Source organism: Mustela putorius, unplaced genomic scaffold (assembly GCF_011764305.1).
Source record: "Mustela putorius furo isolate JIRA1106 unplaced genomic scaffold, ASM1176430v1.1 tig00003983_pilon_pilon_pilon, whole genome shotgun sequence".
Lineage (NCBI taxonomy): Eukaryota > Metazoa > Chordata > Mammalia > Carnivora > Mustelidae > Mustela > Mustela putorius.
The window spans coordinates 9,867,095-9,894,301 of NW_025422123.1; the positions used below are offsets into that span (position 1 = coordinate 9,867,095).

A 27,207-nucleotide genomic window follows, 5' to 3' on the forward strand; every position below is an offset into this window, starting at 1 on the left:
AGGATGTTGGGCCAAATCAGAGATTGGGGATTTGACTGACTGATTTCAACATGCCTATGAAATATGGCTGGAAGGAGAAAGTTAGCCATCTGAATATCAAAGTACCCAAAGCCTTTGACTGCTAACACTACAGTCAGTTTACCCCCATTCCCAACCTCAGTTTTTCTTTCAGGAGCTTCAGGGGCAATGTGTCCCCCTCCTGGCCTGACACCATTATTCCAGAATGCTGCTGAAATGAAGGCCACTGACAGCCTCAATATGCATTCATTGCCACAGACAGTGCTTTGTATACAAAGATCCAGGACAGAGAAGCAGGGTAGCTGGTTTCTGGAGTGCTAAGTACCCAACAAATACAAAAGCAGTTTGTAGCTTTCACCCACTTATAAATTGCTCAATATTTACAATCAGTTAATAAAAAATAGCTACTATTACCACATTGATTCTTTTAACAAATTTTTATTGAGTACTGTGTGTGTGTCAGGCAACTGTGTACTGGGAATACAATGGAAAAAAAGTAAGCAAAGGCAGACTTCCTGCTTAGGAGAGTTTATAAACACATAAATGTAAAATTAAAACCACACTGCTACAGTGAAAACATACACAGCCCTTTGAAAGTATATAAGGGTTATGGGCAAATCATCATGGCAGTGGTTTTTTTTTTTAATGATAGATTTTCATTATCAGTTCAACTGCGTGGCTTATATCAATGAACACTGTGAGTGTATACATAATTTTTTTGGTTAAAAATTATATATTATAAATAATAAAAATTATCTTAAAATTCAACTCTATAAAGAAATGTGTTCACAATCACAAACTCTTTTCATCTGTCCATGTTCTCACAAAACTGTTAATAGCTTATTTATTTTTATTAATTAACTATTTAATTAATTAAGCAATAAATTGCTTGCCCCAGGGTTGGTAGGTTTGTTTTGTTAATGTGAGACCCAAGGTTTAGGAAAATATATTAAGTAAGCTCTAGGCCCAACATGGGGCTTGAACTCATGATCCCGATATCAAGAGTCATATGCTCTACCAACTGAGCCAGCCAGGCACCCTAGGAATACAATTTTAAAAACCCATCTCACTTTCTTTGTAGGCTATCTCCTCTCTGAACCTGTCTCCACCTTCTTCTTTTTAAAAAAAAATACACTTAATGTCCCTGTTGGATGCCTGTATCTCTATGTCCAACCCTCCCTGTCCAACACCTTACCATTCTTCTTTAGTCCCTGAACCTGGCAGCCTGATAAATGAACTTATGGCCTGGCATGCTTTGATACCAAAGCATTTAGCTAACTTTTTGACTTTTACATTTTTTTTTAGAGATGGAACTTTATTAGGTACAATGGGAATACTTACCTGAAAGGTTTAAGTCTTATATGCCCTGAAGCTAGCTGTAAATAGGAGAAAGATGGTTCATGAAGCAAGAGGTCTCCATTCACAAAGCCAAGGGGATATCTGGGGGATTATATTCACAACTTAAGTAAAATTAGGTGTTTGCCCAAATTTAAACCTAACTGCTGATGATGTATTCTCACAGTCGAGGGAGTCTAATAAAAACTTTCTGGTGTCTGCAGAATTTTAAAGTAGTTATAGATGATACCATAAACGACATGTAACGATTAGGGCCCCCTCCCTGCATATGCCTTTGTCTCCAAAGGTGAACATTTATTCAGTGCTGTCATAGTACTGAATAAAAAGAAGTAGGTCCTACCTTTAGGTTCTGGCAACTGGGTTAGAGTTCTGCCTTTCCTTTCACAGGGCTTCTCTGGATGGGCTACAAAACTAGACCCCAATGATCAAAGAGGAATCACACTTCTGGCCTAGACTAAAGGCTCTCCCTTTGCTAGTTCAAGGCAGATATGAAGACTGACATTGCTTCTTACAAGGAGGCATTCATTATTCTGGAAAAAGACTGAAGTTATCAAAAGAATACAACAGTAACAGCTCAAAGTACTCCAGTCCCAGTTACTTGAATTAGTTCTGTACGTCGTAGATTTTGCCTCTCTTCTCTTCCCTACTTTATGCTTCCCAATCAGTCCTCCTCCTAATCTAAAGAATAGGGTTTTGATTTACCCCTCCCCAGTCTAATCCCACCCATTTCTCCCCAAAGGGAGATGAATTTACTAAGTGAAGAGGCCAGAAAATCAGTAACAGCTGGCATTTTAACTTCTACGTTCTCTGAATTCCTATAGATAGGCTGGTAGGACAGGGAGGGAGTAGGTCTCCAGAAAAACGAATATATTTCTGAAGCTCATCTGGGTTTACGTTTGTCTAAAGGGTACCTTCTGAGTCACTCTATGGTTTCTGGGCCAGGAAAGTACCTAAATAGCAAGCCTAGGAGGGCTACTCAGGATGGCATGACCCTGGACATATTTGGGGCTGAGATAGAAGACAATGATCCTCATTTTAAAGAAGGAAAAAAAAATCCCTGTGGAACAGTGAGGTGAAGTAACTTGTCCAAAATCACAGCAAGGCAAATGGCTGAGGGACAATCACGGACTGGACTCTCTCGAATATGTGCTCTTTCCACAACATGATGAACAGCAGAGGCCAGGACATATTCTAAATAGACATTAGTCAAGAAAAACTAAATAGCCTCCCCAGAGTCAACATAGGATTCTGCACCTCTGTATACAAGTTAACAGGGAAAAAAGCATTCTGAGGGGAAAATATCAACTTTGCATTATTTTTGAGTGGGTAGAAGACTCTGGATGCCTCTGTTGAGCCAGGTTATAAATTTCTGACAACAAGGATGTCAAAAGGAAACTGGGACAGAGATTAGGAAATCTGAGGACTAACCTCTCTGGTCCCTAAGAATGCCCTCAGCAAGAACACGAATGTTCTTGGGGGAGTTCAGCTTCCAAAGTAGCATAGGGGAGAGCTAACATAAGGGTATATGAAAAGCTTCACAATAGGGAGATGCCAAAACCAGACCAATGTTGCCTACTCACTACCCATCCAAGGCAGCACTGAGGCACAGATTACATAATTTCCCAATCTCACATGAAGAAAACAGCCCCAACAGGTGGGGAAAAAGAAACTGGGAGGGAGGAGATAGACAACAGGATAGCAGGAGTTCGCTTTTCTAGTTTTCCTGTGGAGTTCAAATGTGTGTGGTTCAAAACAAAAATCAAGAAAGAAACATGAGGTTAATGCATTTATTCCAAGTAATTAACACATTAAAAATAAAATTAAACTTGTCCAAGCCAACTCAGAAATTCTTTAATCTTTTAAACAAAATGTACAACCCAAAACATCACACTATGGTGGAAATAACTTGGGAAAGGGAGAGGTAGAGGAAGGAATACATATGAATTGAAGAACAGAGAATGAGTCCAATCCCAAAACAAGTTTCAGCTCTTCTACCTCTTCAGAACAGAAATGGCTGCTAAACAATTTAACACAAAGTGTTACTGGATCACAATATAATGAACAAAAGGCCATTTCAAAAATAAAAGTGACCCAAAAAGCATATCTGCACCTGGCAGATTCAGCCATGAATCAGCCTTACCGATTTGTCGTCTTCCAAAAGTGAACCTGCTAGATTTTCTTCCACGTTTATTGAGGCCATTTCCAAACAGGTTTGTGGGTTAGCAGGACCATCTCAAGCAAAGGCAACAGAATAAAGGAAGTATGGGGTTGACATGGCACAAGGAAGTAAACAGTAAACAAAAGAGCTACTCACGCTGCATTTCAAACAATGTTAAGGCAGGCCCATCCAAATGGAAGCCTAAGAGATGAACAATCCTTCCTTCATTAGTAGTTTTCCACTTCAGCAGGCTTTCTGGTGTTTCTCCCAGTGATCCATCAGCTGCCCAGGAAATTGGGTAGGAATACAACATAGCAATTGCAGAAGTCAGCTCTGTCTCCCTCCTCCCCCATATTCCAGAAATGGCAGAGTCAAAGCCAAAATACAATCAAAGCACACTGTGTGGTGAGCCAGACAGACATTTGATTTTAATGACAAAGTAGGAGAAAGTAAATTGGCAAAATAATAATAATAATAATAATAATAATAACAGAAAATACTTTTTTACAGATATGTATAGAAGTTATGATTGATTCATCTGATATCTTAAGGAAAAAAAAACAACAGAAAAGAGGTAAATTTTTTGGCTTCCATGAACATTTACTGTAAGATGCTGACTGCATCTCTTGGTGTAGATTCCAGATGAGACAGCCAACTAGTCCTGGATCATCTGGGCACCTGATATCTAGAAGCCAATTTGATTCATCCGCAAAAAGCTCTCGATGTGTATTCTTAGTCATGAACAGTGGATGCTGTTTGGTCCTGGGTGGCAGCAACTGGAGCTTCTTGTGCGGGTAATTCCTGAGGGACCATATTGCCTCCAACTACTTGCTCCCTTGTAGGGGACCCTGAAGCCAGAGATTTTACCAAATTCAAGGGATGGTCACTGTCCTCATCCGCTTGAGGAATTGTTAGATGTGTTATGGACACTTTCGGTATTTCTAGCTGTAGTGGACCCATCTCCAGGGAACTACACGCAGGAGTGTCACCTGGCTCAGACAGAGGAGAACATAACTTCTCTTTTTGAACTCCGGGTGTCCGTGTAACAAATTCAACAAGGTCTGGAAGGCAAGGAGACGGCCCAAGGCCTGCAGGATTAATTGGTTCTGATTCCAATCTGAGAGAATCTTGTTTCTTTAATTGAGAAGTTTCTTCTACTTCCTCAGGCATCATTCCTCCTGCTAACAGGTCAAGTGCTTGGTGTGTTCCCTCTAGGCTCCCTAAGCCAAGGTCAACATTTTCTATAGGAAGTCCAGTTTTCAAAATGTTAGGAGTGATCCTTCCACTTCTGGGATTAGATGAGTTTTGTTCACCCTCTGCTCCAAAGCTAAGCACCAGGGTTTTGGGAGAATCTAATGGAAACTCAGAGAAGGATGGGACTGGTTCCAAGTCACTGAGAGTAGAGGGATTACATCCTATAGGTGACATACAATTTTCTTCACGTAGTTTCTGAGACAGGGCAGTTGGGGATCTATGTGCTTGGTCTACCTGAGGATTGCAGAAATCAACACTTATATTCCCCAGGTTCCCCAGGGCAGCAAGCTCTTCTACTTTTAAGTCTGTAACTTCAAAGTCTTCTAAGGCCTTGCTTCCTCTTGTCACAGTCAATTCTGGATGGACATCTTGTAGCTCCAGGGCTTCTGTTTCTGGTTTCTCTGGGCTCTCCCAGGTCTCTGACTTCTTATTTTCATCCCAAACAGCCATTTCATAAATCCTTTTACCTTGAATGTCTTTTGATCTTTCTCTCTTGAGTTTGAGGCTTCTGTAACTAGTTCTGGAAGCTGATTCTGCAGCTGAATTTTCTTGCCACTCTTCACTATCAGTTGAAACTCCTTGCTCCTGTGCACTATCTGTTAAACACATATCTGATCTGGCTGGGGACTGGAGAAGCAATTCTGGGGCAGAAATTTTCACATGTACATCTTGTGGGTTCTGGAGTAAAGATCTAGCTTCTGATGGAAATGAGTCTATTTTTGCCTTTGTGGAAGAAAGGGCCTGTGCACTCAAGTCGATCACTACTTTACCTTGAGTTTCACTTCTTGTCATCAATTTCTTGGACTGTTCAGGCTTTTTGTCAGTCATTTGTAACTTGGGCTGTTCTATTTCACCCACCCATGCACATCTGTTCCCACGGTTCAAATTAGAATCCTCTATGCTATTGGGCCCAACACAGATACCTGTTCCCTCTTCTACCATCACCTCAGAAAGTTTTGGTCTCTTTTCTTGTAGTCCAGTATTTCCCTCTCCCTCACTTTCCCCACAACCTTTAGATTTGTGGAGCTCTTGGCTTTCCTCATCCTGGTTACCAGATTCCATAAGGTGGGTTTCTACCAACTTCTGAGATTCCAGGATCTGACAGTGTGTATCTGACAATTGAGGGCGTGGCTCTACACCTGGTGGCCCTGGCTCTCCCAGGTCAAGTTCGATTTTTCCGCCTGGAGATATATCCCTATTAACATCACTCTGGAAGGAGCTACAAGTCCACATGGCCAAAGTGTCTGTCTTTGGGGTAACAGTTTCATAAGGCCTGCTTTGGCACAACCTCGTCAGAGGTTGTAGGAAGCCATAGCTACTGCCTCTGCTCTTTGAGTCTGTGCGTTCTACCACTGACCATTTCCCTAGAGACACCAGAGGTTTTGGAACGGGCTTTTCAGGGTTGCTGACTAAAGGAGCAGAGATCAAACTTCTGTCTGGAGGCAACTCCTCTTGGGATGTACTGTTGTTCAAAGTAGAAGTGGAAGAGGTATCTGAACTTTCCACTTTAGAAAGATGGCTGTTTTCCCCATTGGCCAATAGACCACCACTCAGCTTAGTCTCAGGTGTCCCCTTTCCACCACTACTGTAGAATATATCATACAGGTCCTTAGCATTGGCTGTGGCTAAGCATGAATTTCGCTTTTCCAATTTTTTGGCTTGTTCACTGAATACACTTGAGAGGGGAGGTGGAGGACGCACTAACACAGAGAAAAAGGTCTGGTCCCTGTCACTCTCACTCACCCCAGGAGCCGTCTCATCAGAAGGGATGGCAGCTGGCTGTGCTGAGGCCATGATGGCTATTGGCAACACAGGATTCAAAATGTTAGGACCCAGGAAGCTGGGGCTGAGAGTGTGAGATATAGGTGGGTTTGATTTGACCGGTGCCAAGATGGCATTTGTTTGAGTAGGAGACGGGGAAGCTAGATGAGGTATAACTGGGGGTGGCGGAGGTGGTGGTGGAGGGGGTGGTGGAGGAGGTGGCAGCATTTGTTCAGGTATATGGGATGACTCATTCTTTTCAGCCAGTACCATTTTTTCCTCTGGAGACCCTTTCAGAATCACCTCTTCCCCTCCAAATGCTTTGGAGATGATGTCAGGAGGCAAGAGGAGATCAGCTGAAGACTCTTTAACCACTGGCAGAGGCTTAGCAGTAGTTCCAGAAGACTTGATGGATAGAAAGGTGTTAAGAGGCGCTGGCTTGCTCACTGTGGCTGAACCTGACTTGCGGAGTACTGTAGATGGGATGGGCAGGTTGGGTCGGATCTTAGTCTGGGTTGAAGTTGTAACAACAGGCATCCACGGGCTAGTGTGTGCGACAACCGTTTTCCCAGAGAGCTTGATTTTGATGGGCTTTGCCTTCCCAGCCTCGGCTTTGCCATCCTCTTTGTCCTTACTGTTTTCCATAACCTCTTCCTTGTGAATACTTGTGGCCACTGAACCTTTTTCCTCCTCTTTCTCTGCCTTCTTCCAGCTGAATTTCCCAAAAGAGGAAGATGTTGGTGATTCTTTCTTTACCTCTTCCTTTAACTGGAGTTTGATGCTAGCTTTCCTTTTACTTTCAGCCTTTTCAGGGGAGTTCCCACCCTCAGAGAGTTGGTCCTCTAGTTCCTCAGAGACTTTGTCATCCTCTTTTACTTCCTTCATGACCTTTGCCTTTTTTTCTTTCTTCTCTTCCTTTGTTTTCTCACTAAGTTTACGCTTTAGTTCACTCTGTCGTCGCCGTTCTGTCTCCAGGACCACAGCTAAGCCAGCTTGGCGGTCCAGATTCCGCCGCTCCTCATACAATGGGTTTTCAACCACATATTTCTGGGAAGAGAAAAGATAGAAGCTCAACAACTGGTCAAAATATAGTTAGAAGGAAATATTGGCTCTGTTACTGTTGGAATTCAACTGGTAGAAACTTCTGAAGAAGAGTCATCTTCAAGGATACAGATGGCTCTACCAAGTCAGCATCTCTTAATAGGATTGAAGAAAACTTCCTAGTAATTACATGGAATTTAAAGTATTAATGACTTCCTGACTCTGAAGTCTGACAAAGTCAAAAGGATTACTGTAGAAAGTGGGAAACTCCACAACTACTACAAAGACCAACCTTATATTTCTCATTGTGCTGGTGACCCTTCACATGTTGCTCTCCAGAAATTGGATCCCCCAAAAATTCCTCACAGAGCTGGCAGTAATATCCAGTGATGGGAATCAGAAACTCAGAACCTGGAAGAAGTAGAAGTCAAGAAAATAAGTCATTTTCACCCAGCATGTCATTAAAGGAAATCCCACTTCCCCTTTGTAATAAAAAAGTTAATGGTATATAGGACCTTACCCATTTTCAAGTCAGAAGTACCATTTAGATGAATCCAAATGGCACAGTCTTTCCAATTTAAAGTTTGAACTCAGGACCTTTGGCCCTTCTCCCTCTTGGAAACACTAATTAGTTAATTCAGGGTTTTCTGTTTCAAACTCATTTCTGTTGTTGATGCCCCTCAAACTCCAGCTACCACTAAGCATTGTAGGAAATTTAAAAACTATACTCTCAAACAGCTCAGTACCATTTGTATGAGGATCTCTCATGCTGGTATGAATTACTCAGGAATCTACCTTCTGTAGATGAGCACTACTTATGAAGGTAAGAATCTGAGAAGTATAAAGACAAAGAAACTTTCTACTTTTCAACCTACCCCCAATAACAACTATTCAAAAATATTTTATAGTTATCAGCTGAAAAAGCAGTTAAACTACTATACCTTTTTACTGTGCTTTTACCTGAATTTCAAATAAGTAAGATTTTGGTACATAAGTCAGTGAAAAAAAAGTTATATGTGCATTAAAAAAATTTTTTTTTTTTTAAATGTAGGCTCCACGCCCAGTATGGAGCTTGAACTCATGACCCCAAAATCAAGAGTTGCATGCTCTGCCAGCTGGGCCAGCCAGGAACCCCTCAGTTATATTTTAAAGTAGGTATGTATATGTTTAACATTTGATAGAATTTTGGCCATATGGATAGAGATCATTTTTGTTGTATAGATCTCTTTATTTCCTCAGGCTCGGGCACACTATTTTGCACATAGAAGGAATCCTTACATCTTTGTTAACGAAATGGTTATTTCTCACCCTATGCTGCTTCCTAGCACCTTAATTCAGGGACATCTCTTATTTGGCTAAATGTAAGAAAACCACAGAGGAGGCAGGGGGGAACATACCTTTTGCAGGAACAGTTATCTTGTCAGTACGCTTTACAGCATCTTGCTTGGCCTCACTCTGGGTCTTTGAAGCCCAAGGTCTGTTGTAGGGATCCAGTGTCTATTTGCAAGAGGCAGAGGTGCTCACACAACAGCACTAAAATTCAATGACCCACTTTTCTCTTTTTCTCCCCCACACCAGGGGGACCAGAAACCCCCAGCTACCCACCCCCACCCTCTCTGCCAACTGTTTAAACGGAAATCACCTGTGGAAAAGGTAAACACATGTTAGAGCAAGTACTAGCAATGGATAAAATGAAACAAATAATCAGGTACTCAAGGAATCAAAAGAGGCAGAAGCCTCACTTACACTTGTCATGTTGTTTAGTTATAGGCAGGTCCCCTGGGCTGAGCCCTGGGGATGATGTCTCCTTTGATGGTATCTCTTGGCTCTTCAGATTGGGGCTCCTGCCCATATGAGAATGTTTCATTTTCCAGCTTTGTAATGCAGATGGGGGTGCAGAAGTTTGAAGGGAAGGAGGGCAAGAGTGGAAATAATAGCGGGCAAGATACCTACCTGTGTGTGCTTCTTATTGTGCATATGAGTGAAGAAGTCAAACATGGTTCCACAGATGGTGTTGCAGTCTTTGCACCAGTGATTGCCAGCATCATAATACTCATAGGCAGCAATAGGCTGATCAGACTGCTTAGCAGCTGGCTGGGGGCTCTCGGCAGGCTTGGGGCTCTTAGTATGGGAATTCTCACTGTTTACCTTTGATTCCTAGAGGGAAAACACCTGCACTCAGAAGGAATTCTAGATCTGTCTTTTCTTAGAAAAAGCAGGTAGCTTACCACATTAATTGATACAGGGCCACATGACCATATTTCCAGTGCCTAAAGCTATATAAACTGGGGAAAAGCTCATGAAGAAATCTGTTTACAAGGTTCAAACAGAACTAGACTCCATAGTGCTACCTTATCATGGAGAATACATCATAATGGCAATATATTTACTTATATATCTTAAAACAGAAAAATGCTCAAGATTATGAGTATAATGGCGGCCTCTGGAGGGGGAAGCTGAGAACAAGGATGGACAGGAGTTTTTTTACTATACACCCTTTGGTAGATGTTGAATGTGTTCCCTATGCAATTAAATATATTAGTTAAATTTAGAAATCATAATGACACCCAAGAAGCAAAAACAAGACAATATGGAAGAGGTAACTTACAGGTTAAGCAATTACAGAAAACATGTAATAGTGAACCCACTTATCATAGACACATCCTGGTATACAAAACTGGAGAGAAAGGCTGGTGTTGTGTATAGATAAAACAGACAGGTATCTATGTGGGATGACTTTAAAGAATCTGGGTAAAATATTTGCAGCTGCCTAAAATACCAACCATCATTAGAATTTAATACCTTTGAGTTAATAAGAATCCTCTTTTAAAATATATCAACTAAAAAAAAACCCGTATCAACTCCTCATATTAAGTTATTAACAAAAATACTTTAATATGAATTCATGTGTCAGCAAGTTGGGAACAAGGTATTTAGGAAGTGAGAATTTTGGTACTGTTGAGGAGGGAGGCACAGAAAACAAATAATTTGGAACAGAGGAAGGTAAGTATGAGTGAAGAGAAAAGATCAGAGAACTGGGCACATGGGCTAGTGGGAAGAGGAAGACAAGCTGAAGAAAGATATAATTAAACTTCAAAGATATCTTTCCTTACTAGGGTCTTGTTTAAAAGTCACTAAAGAAATCACACCCAGCAGAAAAGGGATGGGCACATGTATACACTGTGGGCAAGTATTAACTGGCACCACATTTCTGCAATATAATCTAGGAATACATACTACACACCTCAAAATTCTTTATGCCCTGACCTAGCAATTCCACTCCTTGACATTTATCTGAAGTAAATTATTATGTCAAAGCAGAGATGATCTGACTGGTTAAATAAATGTTGGTATTTGTGTGACAAAAAACAAGGTCATTAAAAATGATGTCACACATTGGGGAAGGTATGTGCTTTGGTGAGTGCTGTGAAGTGTGTAAACCTGGCAATTCAAAGACCTGTATCCCTGGGGATAAAAATACATGTTTATTAAAAAAAAAATGATGTCACAGAAATCTATTAACATGGTAAAATGTTCATGATATACTGAAAAAAGCAAATAACTAAATACATTTGAAAAATCAATAAAGATATGTAAATAGGCATAGAATATCAAGTGTCACCTTATCCAAATAACTTTCTGTAACTACTCTATATCCCTTACCCCATTTTCTTTTTTTAGACACTTGTCATTACCTAACCTGTACTTGTTTATTATTTATTTTCTCCCACATTTCACAAGAGTTAGAACGTCTGTTCTAACTATACTTCCCCACTTCTATACTTTTAAACTTCCCCACCATCTAAAATAGTGTCTGTCACTTTTTTAGAGATCAATAAATATTTGTTTAATATACAATCTTCTGTTTAATAAACAAAACATGAGCAGTTGAAATAATATATACCAAGATATTAATGACAGTAGTCTACAGATAGATGAATTGTGGAATTGTGTATATGTGTGTTTATTTTTATGAAATGAATAGAAAAAGAAAGAAAACCTTAAACTACTGATGCATTTTAAAGAGAGGCAAAGAAAGAAGATGTACCAACCAGGTAGGAAAGAGGCTGAAGACACAACATTCCTTACTATTAAAATGAATACTGAATTGTAACATATCCATGTTGGCCTAGAGAATGTGAAGCCTCATTCAAATCAAGGTGATTGGTCATTATGGGGCTGGTGCACAAATGGACCCCAAACAATGTATAAGTCAACTATAAAGGGCCAGAACTTTCAAGCTCTTTTCCATCAAAGGCCCTGAACTCAGTGCCCTGGTATAAACAAGAGTATAGTCCTACCAGATTGAAAAAGAGAACTCTCTCAGGAAAAATGGAAAAATTAGAGCTTTGTTGATAGGGAATACAGAATATCCTCTTCTCTATCTCCCCAACATTAAGTGAGCATCTACTATGTAATAAACAAAGTGGATGCCACTGGAAACACAAAGATAAATGAGTTCTATCCTTTTATTATCAGGGAGTTCTTACTTAGTGGAAGAGATGGGCATGAGAAGAGACATAATCTTAATCAAGTTTTTTTTAAAGATTTTATTTGACAGAAAGCTTAAAAGAGATAGAGAAAGCACACACAAGCAGGGGTAGCAGCAGAGGGAGAGGGAGAAACAGACATCCCTCTGAGCATGAAGCCCAATGTAGGGGCTCGATCAAAGGACCCTGGGATCATGACCTGCCTGAGCTGAAGGCAGACACTTAACTGACTGAGCCACCCAGGCCACCCCCATAATCAAGTTTTAAATAAGACAAAATGAAATAAATCTTATAAAGAAACCATAATATATTACCGGAGGGCTGACTATATATGAATATATTCTTTAATATATTAAAGAAGGGCCGATTAATTGGGGTAGAATTCAGGAATTTTTCATGGAGTAGGATGGTATTCAAATTGGGCCTTAGGAGTGAGTAAGGCTGGAAGAAAGATAATGATAAGAGGATTATTAATGAAAAATCAGAGAGGCATAATAGCAAATTGCACATTTGGAAAAGTGCAAGCATTCTGAGGTGACAGGAGAATAAGAGGTAGTGCAATATTTCTTAAACACTACTCATTTACTATGAGCCAGGCACTGAGCTATGATTTGAGGACAATATTGGAGAATAAGATGGATATTTTCCTTAACCATTTGAACCTTAAAATCCAACTGAGGGAACCCATGTAATTACAGAATTACAACCGTCAGAAATGCTAAGAAGGTAAATGACACAATATTACGAGAGTGTCTATCAGGCAAATATAACAGGCTGGGAAATCAAGGAAGAGAGGCAGGGTAGTAATCTAAGCTACCCTCTGAAGGATGAACATAAGTTAGGAGAGAAGACAGATCTGCACAGTAACCAGAAAGAAAGAAGATCTATAGACATTAGAGAGGGTGATGTATCTGAGGAATGAAAAAGCCAGTAATCGGGATGCCTGGGTGGCTTAGTTGGTTGAGCGCCTCCCTCCAGCTCTGGTCATGATCTCAGGGTCCTGGTATCATGTCCTGTCCCCCAGCTTCTCCCTCTGCTGCCACTCCCCCTGCTTGTGCTTGCATGCCCTAACAAATAAATAAAAACTTAAAAAAAAAAAAAGGCCAGTAATGAGGGGTGCCTGGCCAGCTATGATAGAGCATGCAACTCTTTTTTTTTTTTTTTTAAAGATTTTATTTATTTATTTGACAGAGAGAGATCACAAGTAGGCAGAGGCAGGCAGGCAGGGCGGGGTGCGGCGGGGGTCGGGGGAGCAGGCTCCCTGCTGTGCAGAGCTCCTGATGTGGGGCATGACCCCAGGACCCTGGGATCATGACCTGAGCTGAAGGCAGACACTTAACGACTGAGCCACCCAGGTGCCCCTAGAGATTACTTAAAAAAAAAAAAAAAAAAAAAAAAAGGAAGGAAGAAGAAAAGGCCAATAATGAAATTATAATGAGCAAGGGGGAAAAGAAGCATGAAATGAGGCTGAAGAGGCAGGTAAGGGAGTACTGCAATCACTGGTTATATGTGGAGAAAGGATTAAGAGTGTAGTCATACAAGCAGGAATCGTAGGTGGCTTGAACTTAGAGGGCAATAAAGATGGTGAGACGGATGAAACCAAGATTTATGTCAGAGGGAGAACTGAAAGAATCCGTCATTGATTCAGTATGGAGCAGTTAGGGAGAGGGAAGCACTGATAAAGCTTTTCAGGTTTTTGGCATGAAAACTGTTGGGACAGTGGGGCCACTGATATGGAGAACACTGACGGCAGGAAAGAGGGAGGATGCGCACATCATTAATTTAGATTAGGATATGTTGATTTTATTTTTTTTAAAAAGGCTGTACTTATTTATTTGAGAGAGGGAGAGACAGGTAGAGAGGGAACACAAATGTGGAGTAGGAGAGGGAGAAGCAGGCTCCCCTCTGAGCAGGGAGATCGATGCAGGGCTCGATTCCAGGATCCTGAGATTATAACCTGAGGCAGATACTCAACCCACTGAGCCACCCAGAGGCCCCAGGCTATGATGATTTTAAAGTGTCTATGAAACAATGAAATGGAAATGGTGAATAAAATGTTGGACACTCAAATTTGGACCTCGCCAGACTCATTTGAGCTAGAATATAAAACCGGAAGTAGTCAGTATGGTATTTTAGCATAGACCTGGATGAAATGACCTAGGGAGAGAGCATAATTCTGGAGAACTGGTTTAAGACTAAGTCCTGCAGAACTAAAATTTTTAAAGATTAGGTATAAGACAACAGGCGGTAAAGGAGACTAAGTAGCAACAGCCAGCATACTAGGAGGGAAAGAAATGTGAGAGAAGCCAAGAGAAGAAAGCACTTTTAGGAAACAGTGGTTTCCTGTATCAAATACTGATTTGAGAACTTAAATGTATTCACTGGCCATGCAGCATGGCGGTGTCCCTGTTGCTAACTGTGAATGCACAAAATGGTATACAGAAGCTACAAGAAGATAAGAAAACCATGCTGGTGTGGGTTAAGGAGTAAAGGCTAGAACAAAAACATGGGAAGGCTTGAATGCTAAGGATTTGTGATTCTACTCTGGGGACAATGGGAACTACTAAAATTCTGAAGTAGAGTCCTATGATCTGATCTGTGCTTTACAAAAATAACTCTAACATGAGTTAAGAACAGGTTGGAAAAGGAATCTAAGGAAATGCTTAGTTAGAAGGCTTCTTTAGGAGTCCATGGAAATAAAAGATGTAATAGAAACGGAAAAGCTGAGTTGTTACCTTGCTGGTGGAAGAGGAATTTGAGGATGAGGACACTTTTTCTGGGCTCCTAGATTTTTCCGCTTTTCCAGGCTTCTCTGTAGTCTCTTTACAGTCATTTGAAGACTTTTGGGATTTATCCAAAATGTTAATTCCCAAGATCTGAGCCACTTTGTCCAGTTCAGACTGCTTCTTTTCAGCCTCTTCTGCCTCTTGTCGAAGTTCTGCAATGTCCTTCATAATGTTATCTTGAAGCCGACTCACCTCCACCAGGAGCGGGTCTTTGTGGCCATCCTTCTCCCTTCGTTTCTTGCGTAGCATTTCCCCTGAGTAGTCAAATGTCAGAAGAAACAAACACAAGGAAAGCAAATTAAGACAAGTCATTTTTCTGTTGTAAGTAGTAACCTCCCAAGAGTTTATGGTGACAAAATCTTTGCCGTTAAAATATTCCTTCCTAAAAGCAAGAGAGACTCTCCTTCCACATGGGCTAGTTTAGATGAAGTTTCTTTTCTCCCATTTTTTCTTTTTAAATTTTATTTATGAGAGAGAGTGAGCATGAGCAGTGGGAGGGGCAGAGGGAGAGAGAGAAGCAGACTCTCCTCTGAGGAGGGAGCCTGACTTGGGGCTCCACCCCAGGACCCTAGGATCATGACTTAAGCCAAAGGCAGACATTTAACCAAGTGAGCTAGTCAGGCACCCCTAGGTCAAGTTTTTATGGAGGTAAAGGATAAGTGACTACATTATTTCTTATGTAGGAGTTATTAGCTAAGGATATACAGGCAGGCTTCAAGAACTCCATGAATCCCCAAAATGGTATATCAAAGTTTGTATGCATTTGTCCTTAGGTTGTTAACTATGAATCCAGGGATACCTGGGTGAGTTAGCTGGTTAAGTCTCTGGCTCTTGGTTTCAGTTGGGTCATGATCTCAGGGTCCTGGGATCAAGCCTTGCATCAGGCTTCCTGCTCAGTCTGCGGTCTGCTTCAATACCTCTCTCCCACTTCCCTTGCCCCTTCCTGGCATGCTCTCACTTCCTCTAAAATAAATAAATCACTCTTAAAAAAAACCCCCAAAACCCAAACTATGAATCCAGTGGCAGTCTTCTTCAGAAAACCAAAGTATTATTCAGAGGCTAAAAAACATTCAGTCACATCTTTGACTTTAGGTGATTTAAGGACCCTTCACCAGTACTTGCATTGAGTGTTGGGTTTTGCCTCAGGTTTACCTCATGTTATCTCCTATTCCAAACTGCAGGTCCTCATGAAATAATCCTCACCAGATCACTAACTAAATTTCTCATCCCAAAACAGTCTAAACCTACATAGAAGAAACTGTATCTTCTCCCTCTGTTCTGCAATGCTATCAAGCTGTAATATTTAGAAGCCTTGTTATGTTCTTTCCTCAGTGTGTATGTGAATTTCTAAAAGAACAGATGAAGAGATGGAGTCAAAGAGGCATCATGGAACATCTTTTTGTGCCGAAGCAAGTACCCAGAAATGATGCGGACATATCAAAGGACACAGAAGTCAACTCAAAGGGGCTCCCATTGGCCAAAGCTGGGGCAATTTGGGAATGAAAATGAACAACAGTAAATTATTATAACTTGTTGAATGAAGAGTCCATGCATTCACACCAACATAAATGGATCAATGAATGGGAGAAGAGGGATGGGCAGGAAGCTCTTCATCAGAGAGAAAACCAACCCATTAAAGTAGAAGGAAATGATGAAATTAGAAAATCACTATTTAACAACCATCACAATAACTGATTTAGGCACGAATCACCAAAGAATGCTAAAACTATTAAGAGGAAATTTAAGGAGTAACTGAATATTTATTCCTATAAATATCTCTCCCATAAGTTACTTACTAATTATAGAGGATAAAATAATAATTTTCCACTGAAGACACCTTTGAAGACACCACCTTAACCAAATGATCAAAGTTGACCTCACCAGTAATGGGACTGAAATCAACACCTGATAACGAACACAGCATCACTTCTGTGATGTTCCTGTCAAAAACGCATAACCTAAATTTAATCATAAGGAAACATCACGCAAACCAAAATTAAAGGACATTCTACAAATATGTGACTTTTCTTCTAAAATGTCAATGTCATGAAACAAAGATTGAGGAACTGTTACAGAAAAAGGAGAGTAAAAGAACATGACAACTGAATGCTGTGCATAATCTTGCATTTTCTTTTGCTTTAGGGCATTATTAGGGGAACCAGTGAAATAGAAGTAAGATCAATAGACTAGTACTACATTATGGTTAATTTCCTAATTTAGGAAAGTGTACTATGGTTATGCAAGTGAATTCTTTGTTGTTAGGAGTATGTTCACTTCATCTTCACCATGAAGTATTTAGGAGTAAAGGAGTATTGTATGTAAAACTTATTCTTAAGGAATTCAGGAAAAATCACACACACACACACACACACACACACACACACACCCCACACAAAGACTGAAAGGAAAAAAGGGATGGAGCTTTTGGTATGGTAAAATATGGCATATTGGCATGGTAACTATGGTAAATATGCTGATAATCATAGAGACTACCTGAGAATTCTTTACACTATTATTGTAACATTTTATTGCAACTTCTCTGTAAGTCCAATTAAGTCAAAATTTTTTAAAAATTAAGGCTTCAGGTCACTGAACCTGAGAGTCCTCACAGCTCAACTGGGTTTCCTACTCAAGTTACTCCAAAAAGGCAGTCACGCATAGGAGTGTCTGATACCTTGTTGTTTATGAAGCCGCTCCAATTCAGTCCTGAGGTAGTACATCTTCTTTTGGCGAGCTTCCCGGTCACTCTTTAGCTTTTCCCTCTCTTCAATAACCTGCAAAATATAAAATCCTTCAGCCTCCAACATCCTCCCTTTTCTATTGCTCTCTTCCATCAGTCTTTATGCTAGATGGTATCAGAATCCAAGGATCCAAATGTCTGCACACAAAAGTTCTGACTTTATATCAAAGGTGATATTTCATTCTGACCCAAATTCCAGAATAAAATTATCCTCTTCAGAGCTACATTGCCCAGAAAGGGTTATTTTTATGCACAAAGCACTATATATATTTTTTCCTGGGGTGGGGGTGGGTCAGATGGAGAGGTGGAGACAGAGAATCTCAAGCGGGCTCCACAGCATAGATCCCAGCAAGGGGCTCAATCCCATTACCTGAGATCATGACCTGGCCCAAAACCAAGAGTCAGATGCTCAACTGGCTGAGCCATCTAGGTGCTCCAGGAAATGCTATACTATTGATAGTAACCTAAAGCTACTGACAGCAACTATTCGACAGGGGTTCTGAGCTCAAAGGGAACCATCAAGAAGGGAGCTAATAAGTGTTACAGGGGATATACTGTGTTAGGTGCATTACATATATCTTCTTTAATCCTCATGACATTATCTGTTTTACAGTAAGAAAACTGAGGTTGTGAAAGATTAAGTAACATACCCAAGGTCATACAGTAAGAAAACATAAAATCCAGGGCACCTGAGTGGCTCAGTTGTCCAAGTGTCTGCCTTCTGCTAAGGTCATGATCCTAGGGTCCTGGAATTGAGTCCCACATCGGACTTCCTGCTCAGCGGGGAGTTTGCTTCTCCCTCTGCCTCTGCCCCTCCTCCCTGCTTGTGGTCTTTCTCTCAAATAAGTAATTTTTAGAGAAAATGTAAAATCTAGGTATATAAATCAAATCAAGTCAAATCAAATCCAGGTACATATAGCCAAATGCCCACAATGTTTCAACTGTATTACTACTACCTGATGGAAAAAACAAATACAGATTGTCTATAATGGATTAGTGTGGAAAACACATGTATTATCAGCCCTGACTTAGTGCTAGGTTCTTGAAAGAGTAGTAAAAGGAAAGCATTCAGTCTACAAAGTGTCTGTGCAGTCTCAAGTTTTGTCTGTATTGAACCTATCCTCCTCTTTCTGGAGTTTAGAGTATTAAGAATTAATTTCTGTCTTCCCAAGAATTAGTTACATTTCCTTTAAACCAGAAAAAAAATGACTGGCCCTTCATTTTTTTCCCTTTCTTTTTTTTTTCCTCCTCATGTTTTCATTACTTTACTAGCAAAACAAATTTATACATATTACATTTTTATGTTCCTAAACAAAGTGAGTTATTAGTTACTAAGGGAATGCATTAATTTTTCCATTTGAATTTCTGCTATTCTGTATTCCTCATCCCTATGTAATTTTTACCTACTGTTTTCAAACACCTAGAATTGTTACATCATTACCCCAGCCACTGCTCCCTTCCTATACCTGAGAACACAATGAACTTTGTAGTATAAAGACCATTTTTTTTTTTAAAAAGTGTCATTAAAAAAGTGGTGTTATTCCTGGACTCTAAAACAAATCAGAACAAGCAAAACTTATTTCTTGGGTTTAATTACCAAGCAACAACCAGGTATTAGCTTTTAACCTGCATAATCACTATAGGAAAAAGATCCAAAACTCACTAAGGTGAAAACAGGTTTACTGATTCTGCTTCACCCAATCCAATTTTGGTTCCTCGCTCCCTGACGAGGTCATATTGAAAACTTCAAGGCTCTCAAGTCCTACCCATAGGGTTCTAAGGCCAGTAATTTTGATAGAGACACTTACAAAAGAAAAAAAAAGGAAGTCAAGAAATTACAGTGGGACCTAGGGCCAGAATTCAGTTTAGTCCTAATAAGAAAAAGGGGGGGGGGGTTGTATATGCATTACTTAGAGTGAGGACAGCAGCTTCCAAAAACTTCAAGGACCTTACTCCCTCTAAAAGACAAATACCAATTTACATTAAAATAGGAAGGCCCAATAGTTTTACAGGTTGCCAAAGCTAATATTCACCTTCTGTTTCTGGGAAGCACGGTTCTTCTCATCAGAGATCTTCTCCGGATTGTATCTTATGAGTGATGGGATGGACACCTGGACAGGCACTTGAGCAGTAGGAATTGAGCTTAACACTGACTCCTCCTGTTTGGGCTCATCAGGAGTCACAGTGGGGATCACACGGAGATTGGGACGGCTACGAGTAGCTTGTTTGGTAACGGGTATTACCCTGTGTGGTTCAGGTAGAGAATGGTTGGATGGTTGAGAAGCAGGGTACATGGGCCACCTAGAGGCTGCATATGCCATGTAATGCCTATAGGCATCGAAGGAAGCAGGGGGAATGGCAGGTCCCTGGTAGTTTGGAGGTATCCGAGCTGCAGCAAACTGAGATGCCCTTGGCATATGAAACTGAGATAATGAAGCAGGATGTGGAAGTCTAATTGGGGCAGACGGGGCTGATGGTAACATGCATCTGACGGCCACAGATGACTGAAAACCACTGCCAACTACCTCTGGCCCTGCAATATGACCCACTGAATGGTCAGACTTTAGAAACGGGGGGCTATTTTTTGTGAGCAGGTAAGGATCTACAGGGGAGACTGGATGTGGATGGGACACTTCTGGGGAGTGGGTATTGCTATGGTGTGCCTCTCTGCTCTCCAGTCTGTGAGGATCTGAGGAGTGCCGATCAGCTGAGAAACGGTGGTCAACTGAGGGACAGTGGTCTGCTGAAAAGTGCTGGTCAACTGATGAACGGCGATCGGCTGAGGAACGTGATGGTTTCTTGCCATGAAGTCGTTCCTGGGTGCGGGCAGCCAGTTTACTAATCTCTGCTACCCCAATATCCAGCCCTATGGTCTTAAGCAAGTCATGAATCTTGGCATATTCTGGATTGGTCTCTTCTATTGATTCTAGTTTTACAGCTGGAGCTGAAGAGGGCAGGGAGCTTGCCTTCTGTCTCAAGACTTCACTCTCAGAGCCCCCAAGGGGCTTTGGTGGAGATTCGGCCTTTAAATCCTCTTCTTCATCCCCATAGAGAAATTTCTCCTCATCCTCGATATCAGGGAAACTACGGCGCCTTTTTTCCTGTGTACTGGTAGAGTCTGCCAACATGCTTAAAATGCGGGAAAAACCACTGCCATCCTGGCTAGCCCTCTCATGGGGCAGCAAGAAATCTGTGTGTCGCTCAGGCCCCTCAGCCTTCATATTCAATTTCTCCTTGTGGCACAGAAAACTTCCAAACTTTTCTCTGAGAGGACTGTTGTCTTTGGGTATCCCAGGGAGAGGACCCCATTGGTAAAGGTTGCCCTGAGGTTCCTTTAGGGTAGTCTCTACCATAGCCCCCTTGTTTTCAATCTCGGAGGCATAAGCAGCAATAGCACCACTTAGTGGAAGAGATGGGTGACCAGAGTAGACAGGGTGATCCTGGCTGGAGCTGGTACTGCTGGAAAAACTCTCAAGCTGCAAAGACAAGCGTTAAGTGATTTAGCCTCGATGCAGAATCTCAGAAAACTAATAATTGAAATATATACTTAAATACTTTGTTCTTCTTGAATTAATAGGGGAATGAGGTACAGTATGCTTAGGCAGGTTCAAGATTTGGGTTTCCATCTCTCCAGATGCTTCTGCTGAAGCAAGGGGAAATAAGAAGTAAGGTAGACTAGCATGAATTCTCACTTTTGCCCATTTGTTGTAACCCTTATCAAAGAATATGATTCATATTCATATTTCCTCAAAGAGGAAAAAAAGGCATATAAAAATGGAGCTGCTTTGGTTCAAGTGGGATCTGGAAACTGTGAAACCCTAACTGATCAGCCTTCCCTTCCTTCCTTATGCCCCCTTAGGTACTTCTTCAGAAACCTCTAACTCCTAAGAGAATAGCTAAAAACTAGTGCTCATGCCTGATCATCATTTCACAGATGAAAAAAAATAACAAGGCCCAGAATGGTGAGGTGACTTGCCTAAAAATCGCACAGCAAGTTGGCAGCAGTGGGACCAAAATCAGAATCTCCTGATTTCTGGTCTAGTGTCCTACCACTCATAAATTCTGTCTTCTCTCTAAAGAGGAACGAGGAAAATTCAGATCATCTCCTATCTTTGGCCTTTAAACTTAATTTCGAAGATATCCACATTCCAAGATTCCTACATGGCTATCCAATTTAGAGAAAAAACTTACAATAAATACCCAAAAATGTTTATTTAGAAAGCCTAATATATGACAATAGAAGCCCTCTACTGATGCACTGTTAGGCCTACAGTTTCCTTTGGAGAATCCTGGAAGATACAGCTCATAAGCCTAACAAGGTTGTTCCAGGATATATTACAAAGATATCATTAGAAACATGCACCCCTGAGAAAGTAACCAAGTTTTAAGATATTAGAGGAACTAGCAAGAGACCCTAGAAATGCAGCAGAGACCTGAATGGAAGGCTCCATGTCCACCTCAATCCGTTTCTTCAGAATTGACTTCTTGGGCATCACAGATACTTCCTCAGGCCGATGTAAAGAATATCCTGGCTCCGATGCTGTCAGGACACCTGATAGTCCAGGAATGGGACAGCCATTGTCACCACCATCAACTCCAACCAGCTCCTGACTCAAGCTCCTACTTCGTTCCTCCTCTTCCTCTCGTTTTCGCCTGGCAAGGTCCAGCTCTCGAAACTCAGGATCTAGAAACCTAGGGCTTGGGCTTCGTCTACGCTGTCGATAGTTGCGGGTCCCTGATGTAAAACCTGAGTGATCACCTCCCATGCTGTGTATCTTCTCTGTGTCATCATAACGGGGCCGTTTGGCCTCCCGACTCCTTTCCTCGGGTCTTATGGAGTAGGAGCCTTTGAGTTTATCTCTATTCCTTTCTGTTCCCCGCAACAGCTCATCATGACAACTGATATGGGGACTATAATCAGAACGATGCAGGAAAGTTTCTCTTGTCCGGTAGTCCTCATCAAGTTGTCCTAAGAATGGACTAAGAGGTCCCTCCTCCCGAGAAATATATCGTTCAAGACCTCGAGAGCACTGGGAACTTCGAGTGAAGACAGAATCATCAGTCAGGTCATCCCTGAGGAAAGAGACAAGCGTCACTGAATACAATGGACTTGGAAACAGCGAGACCAGGCAAGACTAAGAGCCTGACATTCAAGCAAGGGGCTACAGAATACTCAAGACAAAACACAATAATCATGAAGCCCAAGAACAAACCCATGGAACATTTCTTCTACCTTTCTCCAGGACACAAGCAGCTTTAGCCTCTAACCAAGGGGAGATAGTACTAGTCTGTCTGGACAGGGCTCGTAGGCTAATCTCTTTGAGTAGACTTTGGAGATGCAGACTATCACACTAGGGTTTGGGAGATCTGAAAATACCACTACCAGATTACAAAAAGCCTGGGATTACACAACTCCACACTAGCTTAAATTCTAGCTCTTTATTAACAAAAGTGTGGTGTGAATGAGCAGCATCTGTATTACCCAGGAACTTTTCAGAAATGTGAACTCTCAGGCTCCATCCAGGCCTACTGAACCAGAATCTGCATTTTAATAGGATCTTCAGGTAATAGGTATGCACTTTAAAATCTGAGGAACACCAGGCCAGATCAATGATTTTCAAGCTATGTTCTACAGAGATTCTAAAGACTGCTCAGGAGGTGCCTAAAAGAAAGACATGTTAAGAAAGCACACCCTGGCAGCACCTGGGTGGCTCAGTCAGTTAAGTGTGTGATTTCAGCTCAGGGTTCTGGGATAGAGCCCTACATTGGGCCCCATGCTCAGAGGGGGGTCTGCTTCTCACTCTTGCCCTCTTCCCCTCCCCTTGCTTGTGCTCACTCTAATTAATAAATAAAATCTTAAAAAAGAAAAAAAAGAAAGAAAGAAAAAAAGCAAAGCCTGCATGGCTCTGGGTCTTCCACCTCACTGAAACTGTACTAGCTCTAATTTTATCTGTTTATGACATAAAATTCTACATATCATTTGGAAAAGAAGTGTTTCATTGTAGGGAAAATTTTTTAAACTACTGAGCTACCTAACTGGCTTTATTTTCTCACAAGTTTTAGAAGGTTCTCCAATGCTTTGTTTCGCTAGTTCACATATTAAAAGCCATAAAATTCCTTCACAGCCTGTTTAATTCCCTCTTTTCTACTTTGCTTGGATATCCTCAGGCACCCTGCTAGTCCTGGGTCTGGAAAAAGTATGTGATTGTTTGGCTCACTATATATTTTTATTTCATAAAAATAATACAGTCTTGGACCTTTGTGGCATGAAGATAAAAATATAGGCTGGAATACCCATCTGTTCAGAGCTCTGTACTATACACAATAGTCCTAATCTTTTTGGGTACTGTAGTCAAAGAGCTTCTACTTCCCCCCCAAACAATCTCTGATTTAATCAAAGGTGGAAATAAAGATCCTCCAGCACTTTGAGCATACAACTTTTAAATAATCTGAATGAAAAATTTACAGGTCACTCACATTCCATTCACACTGGTGTTTTCTACAGTTTCCAGTACCTACCTTTATTTTTTGAAAGTTTCTAAGAATTAGCTTTTCTTTCATTTTGTTTGATTTTTTAGTTGCTTTCTCTGGGACTGAGTTAGCAGAACACCAAAGAATGGCCTTTTCTTATTCACCAGTCCTGTCTTTGTTTTAGACCTGGGTAATAGCTATAAATAACCTTATGAAAGACTACTGAAGATAAACTTTATCACGTCCACTAAAAGAATGCCACACATGGGAATCCATGTTCCTATAACTCACCTGCTCCCCAAGAATCAGGAGAATTTTGAGCTTTCAATATAGCATAAAATAGGGGAAAAAATGGGATTGAACAAAGGACGAATTCTGAAATCAAACCAGAGTAAAACATTTTGCTCTATAGGTTTGTTGGCCATGAACATACCTATTTCCAGGGAAGAATGTCCATGAGTTGCTCCACTGCTACCATCTACCATAGAAAACTCTGACTGTATTAGTTTAGGGGGGAAAGATACAGGCTCCACAGATAATGGCAAATTCATCCATACTTCCATGTTCAGCTCCACACTAAAACTATTACATATTACACCAAATGACATACCAGCTCAAGATCTAATCCACCCCTATATATCAAGAAGTCAGAAATAATGAGATGACTCCTCCCAGAGTCTCAGTCCAGACTTGTAATCTCCAGCAAAAGGAGGCAAACAAAAACAAAAACAAAAAAAACCCCAAAACAAAACAAAACAAAACAAAAAACCCACAATGAAAAAATGCACATTAACAGTTTAAAGAATGAGCCATCATGTAAATACAGGGCAGAAATTAAGTTGCTTATTAGAAGTCCATGTCCTCCTTTCCCAGGTCTCCCAAAGGATAAGAGAAAGCATTAGCTGCAGTAAAAGTAAGCCCTAAAAAGGTAACCATACCCTGTAGCTCAGAATAGTCCAGGGACCCACTCTCTCTGAAAGCTTTAGTTAAATCCAACTCTTTTCTAAAATAAGGTCTATCTATTTAAAAAATTGACTGTTGGATGTAGGTGATGAGTACATGAGGGCTCACTGTCCTATTCTACTTTTTTTTTTTAAGATTTAATTAGCATTATTAAGCTATTCATGAATTGGGCAGCATCTCATCTAGCAAGTAGAGGGGAGCTCCCTCTCTGTACTTTTCTACTTATGAATTGCACTGTATTAGTCAAAAGAAATATAACATATATCCACATAAAAGTTTATACACCGATTGTTCATAGCTGCATTATTCACAACAGCCAAATCATGGAAACAACCCAAATTTATCTATCCATTCATCACTGATTAATGGATAAACAAAACACCCACAGGCAGGCAGTAAAAAGGAAAGAAGTACTATTATATGCTACTACATGGGTGAGTCTTGAAAAATATTATGCTGGGGCACCTGGTGGTTCAGTGGGTTAAAGCCTTTGTGTTCGGCTCAGATCATGATCCCAGGGTTCTGGGATTGAGCCCTGCATCAGGATCTCTGCTCAGCAGGGAGCCTGCTTCCTCCTCTCTCTCTGCCTGTCTTTCTGCCTACTTGTGATCTCACTCTCTGTCAAATAAATAAATAAAATCTTAAAAAAAAAAAAAAGAAAAATGTTATTCTAAGTGGAAGAGGCAAGTCACATACGAAATGTCCAGAATTGGCAAATCTATAGAGGCAGAAAGTAGATTAGTGATAAGCTAGGGCAGGTGGTAGGGTTAACTAATAAATAGCTAAGAGTAGAGGTAAAAAAACTATTCTAAAACTGATCACAGTAGTGAATTCACAACTCTAAGAATATACTAAAAGTCACTGAACTGTACAACTTTACATGGGCATATTTTATGGTATGTGAATTATGGCTCAATAAAGCTATTAAAAATATATTACGATAAAAACAGGAAAAAGATCCTCCAGAGCCCAAACACCCCATTCTTTTCCTCTGCTGATTCCCCAAAATGCTGGAAGAAAACTGTGCGCTTCTGTCTTTTCCCTATGGCAAACTGGAGGGAAAAAATCCTGCTCCTTCAACCTATGTTAGGGCAAGAAGGGTTAAGAATTCCATGAATGGAACACACAATGTGTGTGCAGAGTACTTTGATAACATGGGACACTGACCTCACATCCACAAATCTTCAAAAGCTGACTGTTTTCATACAACCTGTTCATGTTCCCTTTCCAGAGTAAGTTACATTAATACACACAGGGATGCCAAGGTGAGAACGCAGACAACTCTGGCAATTTGGCTGTAATCCAAACTGGATATAAAGTTTAATATATTCAGTAAGGGAAGAGAAAGAATACCAGAGTCCCAGGAAAATGCTTGTTTATTTTTAAAGATTTTGTTTTTGGATGCCTGGGTGGCTCAGTCGGTTAAGCATCTGCCTTTGGCTCAGGTCATGATCCCAGGGTCCTTGGAATGGAGTTCCGCATCGGGATCCTTGCTCAGTAGGGAGATTGCCTCTGCCTCTGCCTGCTGCTTTCCCTGATTATGCTTGCTCTCTTGTTCTTTCTCTGACAAATAAATAAATAAAATCTTAAAAAAAAACCACCAAAACTTTAAAGATTTTATTTTTGGGTAATCTCTATATTCCACATTGGGCTTGAACTTACAACCTCAAGAACAAGAGTCGAATGCCTGACTGAGCCAGCCAGGTGTGCCCAGGAAAAAATGTAAAACACCTACATACAAAGTACAAAAATGGCCTGGACCTAGAAATGGTCAGGCTGAAGACTAGACACACTGTCAGGAGACATCCTGAGAATGCCAATGGTCCTATGACCCGATTTTAGTAGACCGTAATTATCCACACAAACCATACTGAGCAAAAGTACACAGAACAAACATCAAAATAATGGACTGGTACCTCCTTCTATTCTTCTTCCTTAAATAAACTTTACATCCAACATGGGGCTCAAACTCATAACCGTGAGATCAAGAGATGTATGCTCTACCAACTGCCCCAGCCACGTGCCCCCCTGGTAGCTCCTTTTAGAACCTTCATCTCATTTTCTCTAAAATAGACTTGTCTCTCTGAAACACATGATTCTGGAAAGAAAACTAGGGTCCCAAACTCCCTAAAAGGAAAATTTTAATTTTTACACCTTAAAAAAAGACAA

At 40.8% G+C, this 27,207-nt stretch overlaps 1 protein-coding gene across 4 annotated transcripts in view; it reads right to left on the minus strand.

The window, feature by feature from the left end:
* ZNF318 (zinc finger protein 318) overlaps positions 1–27,207 on the minus strand; it is a 33,862-nt gene that overhangs the window by 1,843 nt on the left and 4,812 nt on the right. Inside the window, exons 3-10 of one of the 4 annotated variants that reach the window (XM_045071087.1) lie at positions 22,038–22,677; positions 19,638–21,080; positions 17,539–17,638; positions 14,814–15,118; positions 9,542–9,745; positions 8,986–9,085; positions 7,881–7,999; positions 3,148–7,594 (exon numbers count right to left, since the gene is read on the minus strand). In XM_045071087.1, coding sequence (XP_044927022.1) covers positions 4,265–7,594; positions 7,881–7,999; positions 8,986–9,085; positions 9,542–9,745; positions 14,814–15,118; positions 17,539–17,638; positions 19,638–21,080; positions 22,038–22,677 — 6,241 coding nt within the window. In that variant the 3' untranslated portion in view covers positions 3,148–4,264. Of the gene's footprint in view, positions 1–3,147; positions 7,595–7,880; positions 8,000–8,985; positions 9,086–9,334; positions 9,433–9,541; positions 9,746–14,813; positions 15,119–17,538; positions 17,639–19,637; positions 21,081–22,037; positions 22,678–27,207 lie in introns of those variants that run through there. The other 3 variants (XM_045071088.1, XM_045071089.1, XM_045071090.1) reach the window with 3 other exon arrangements.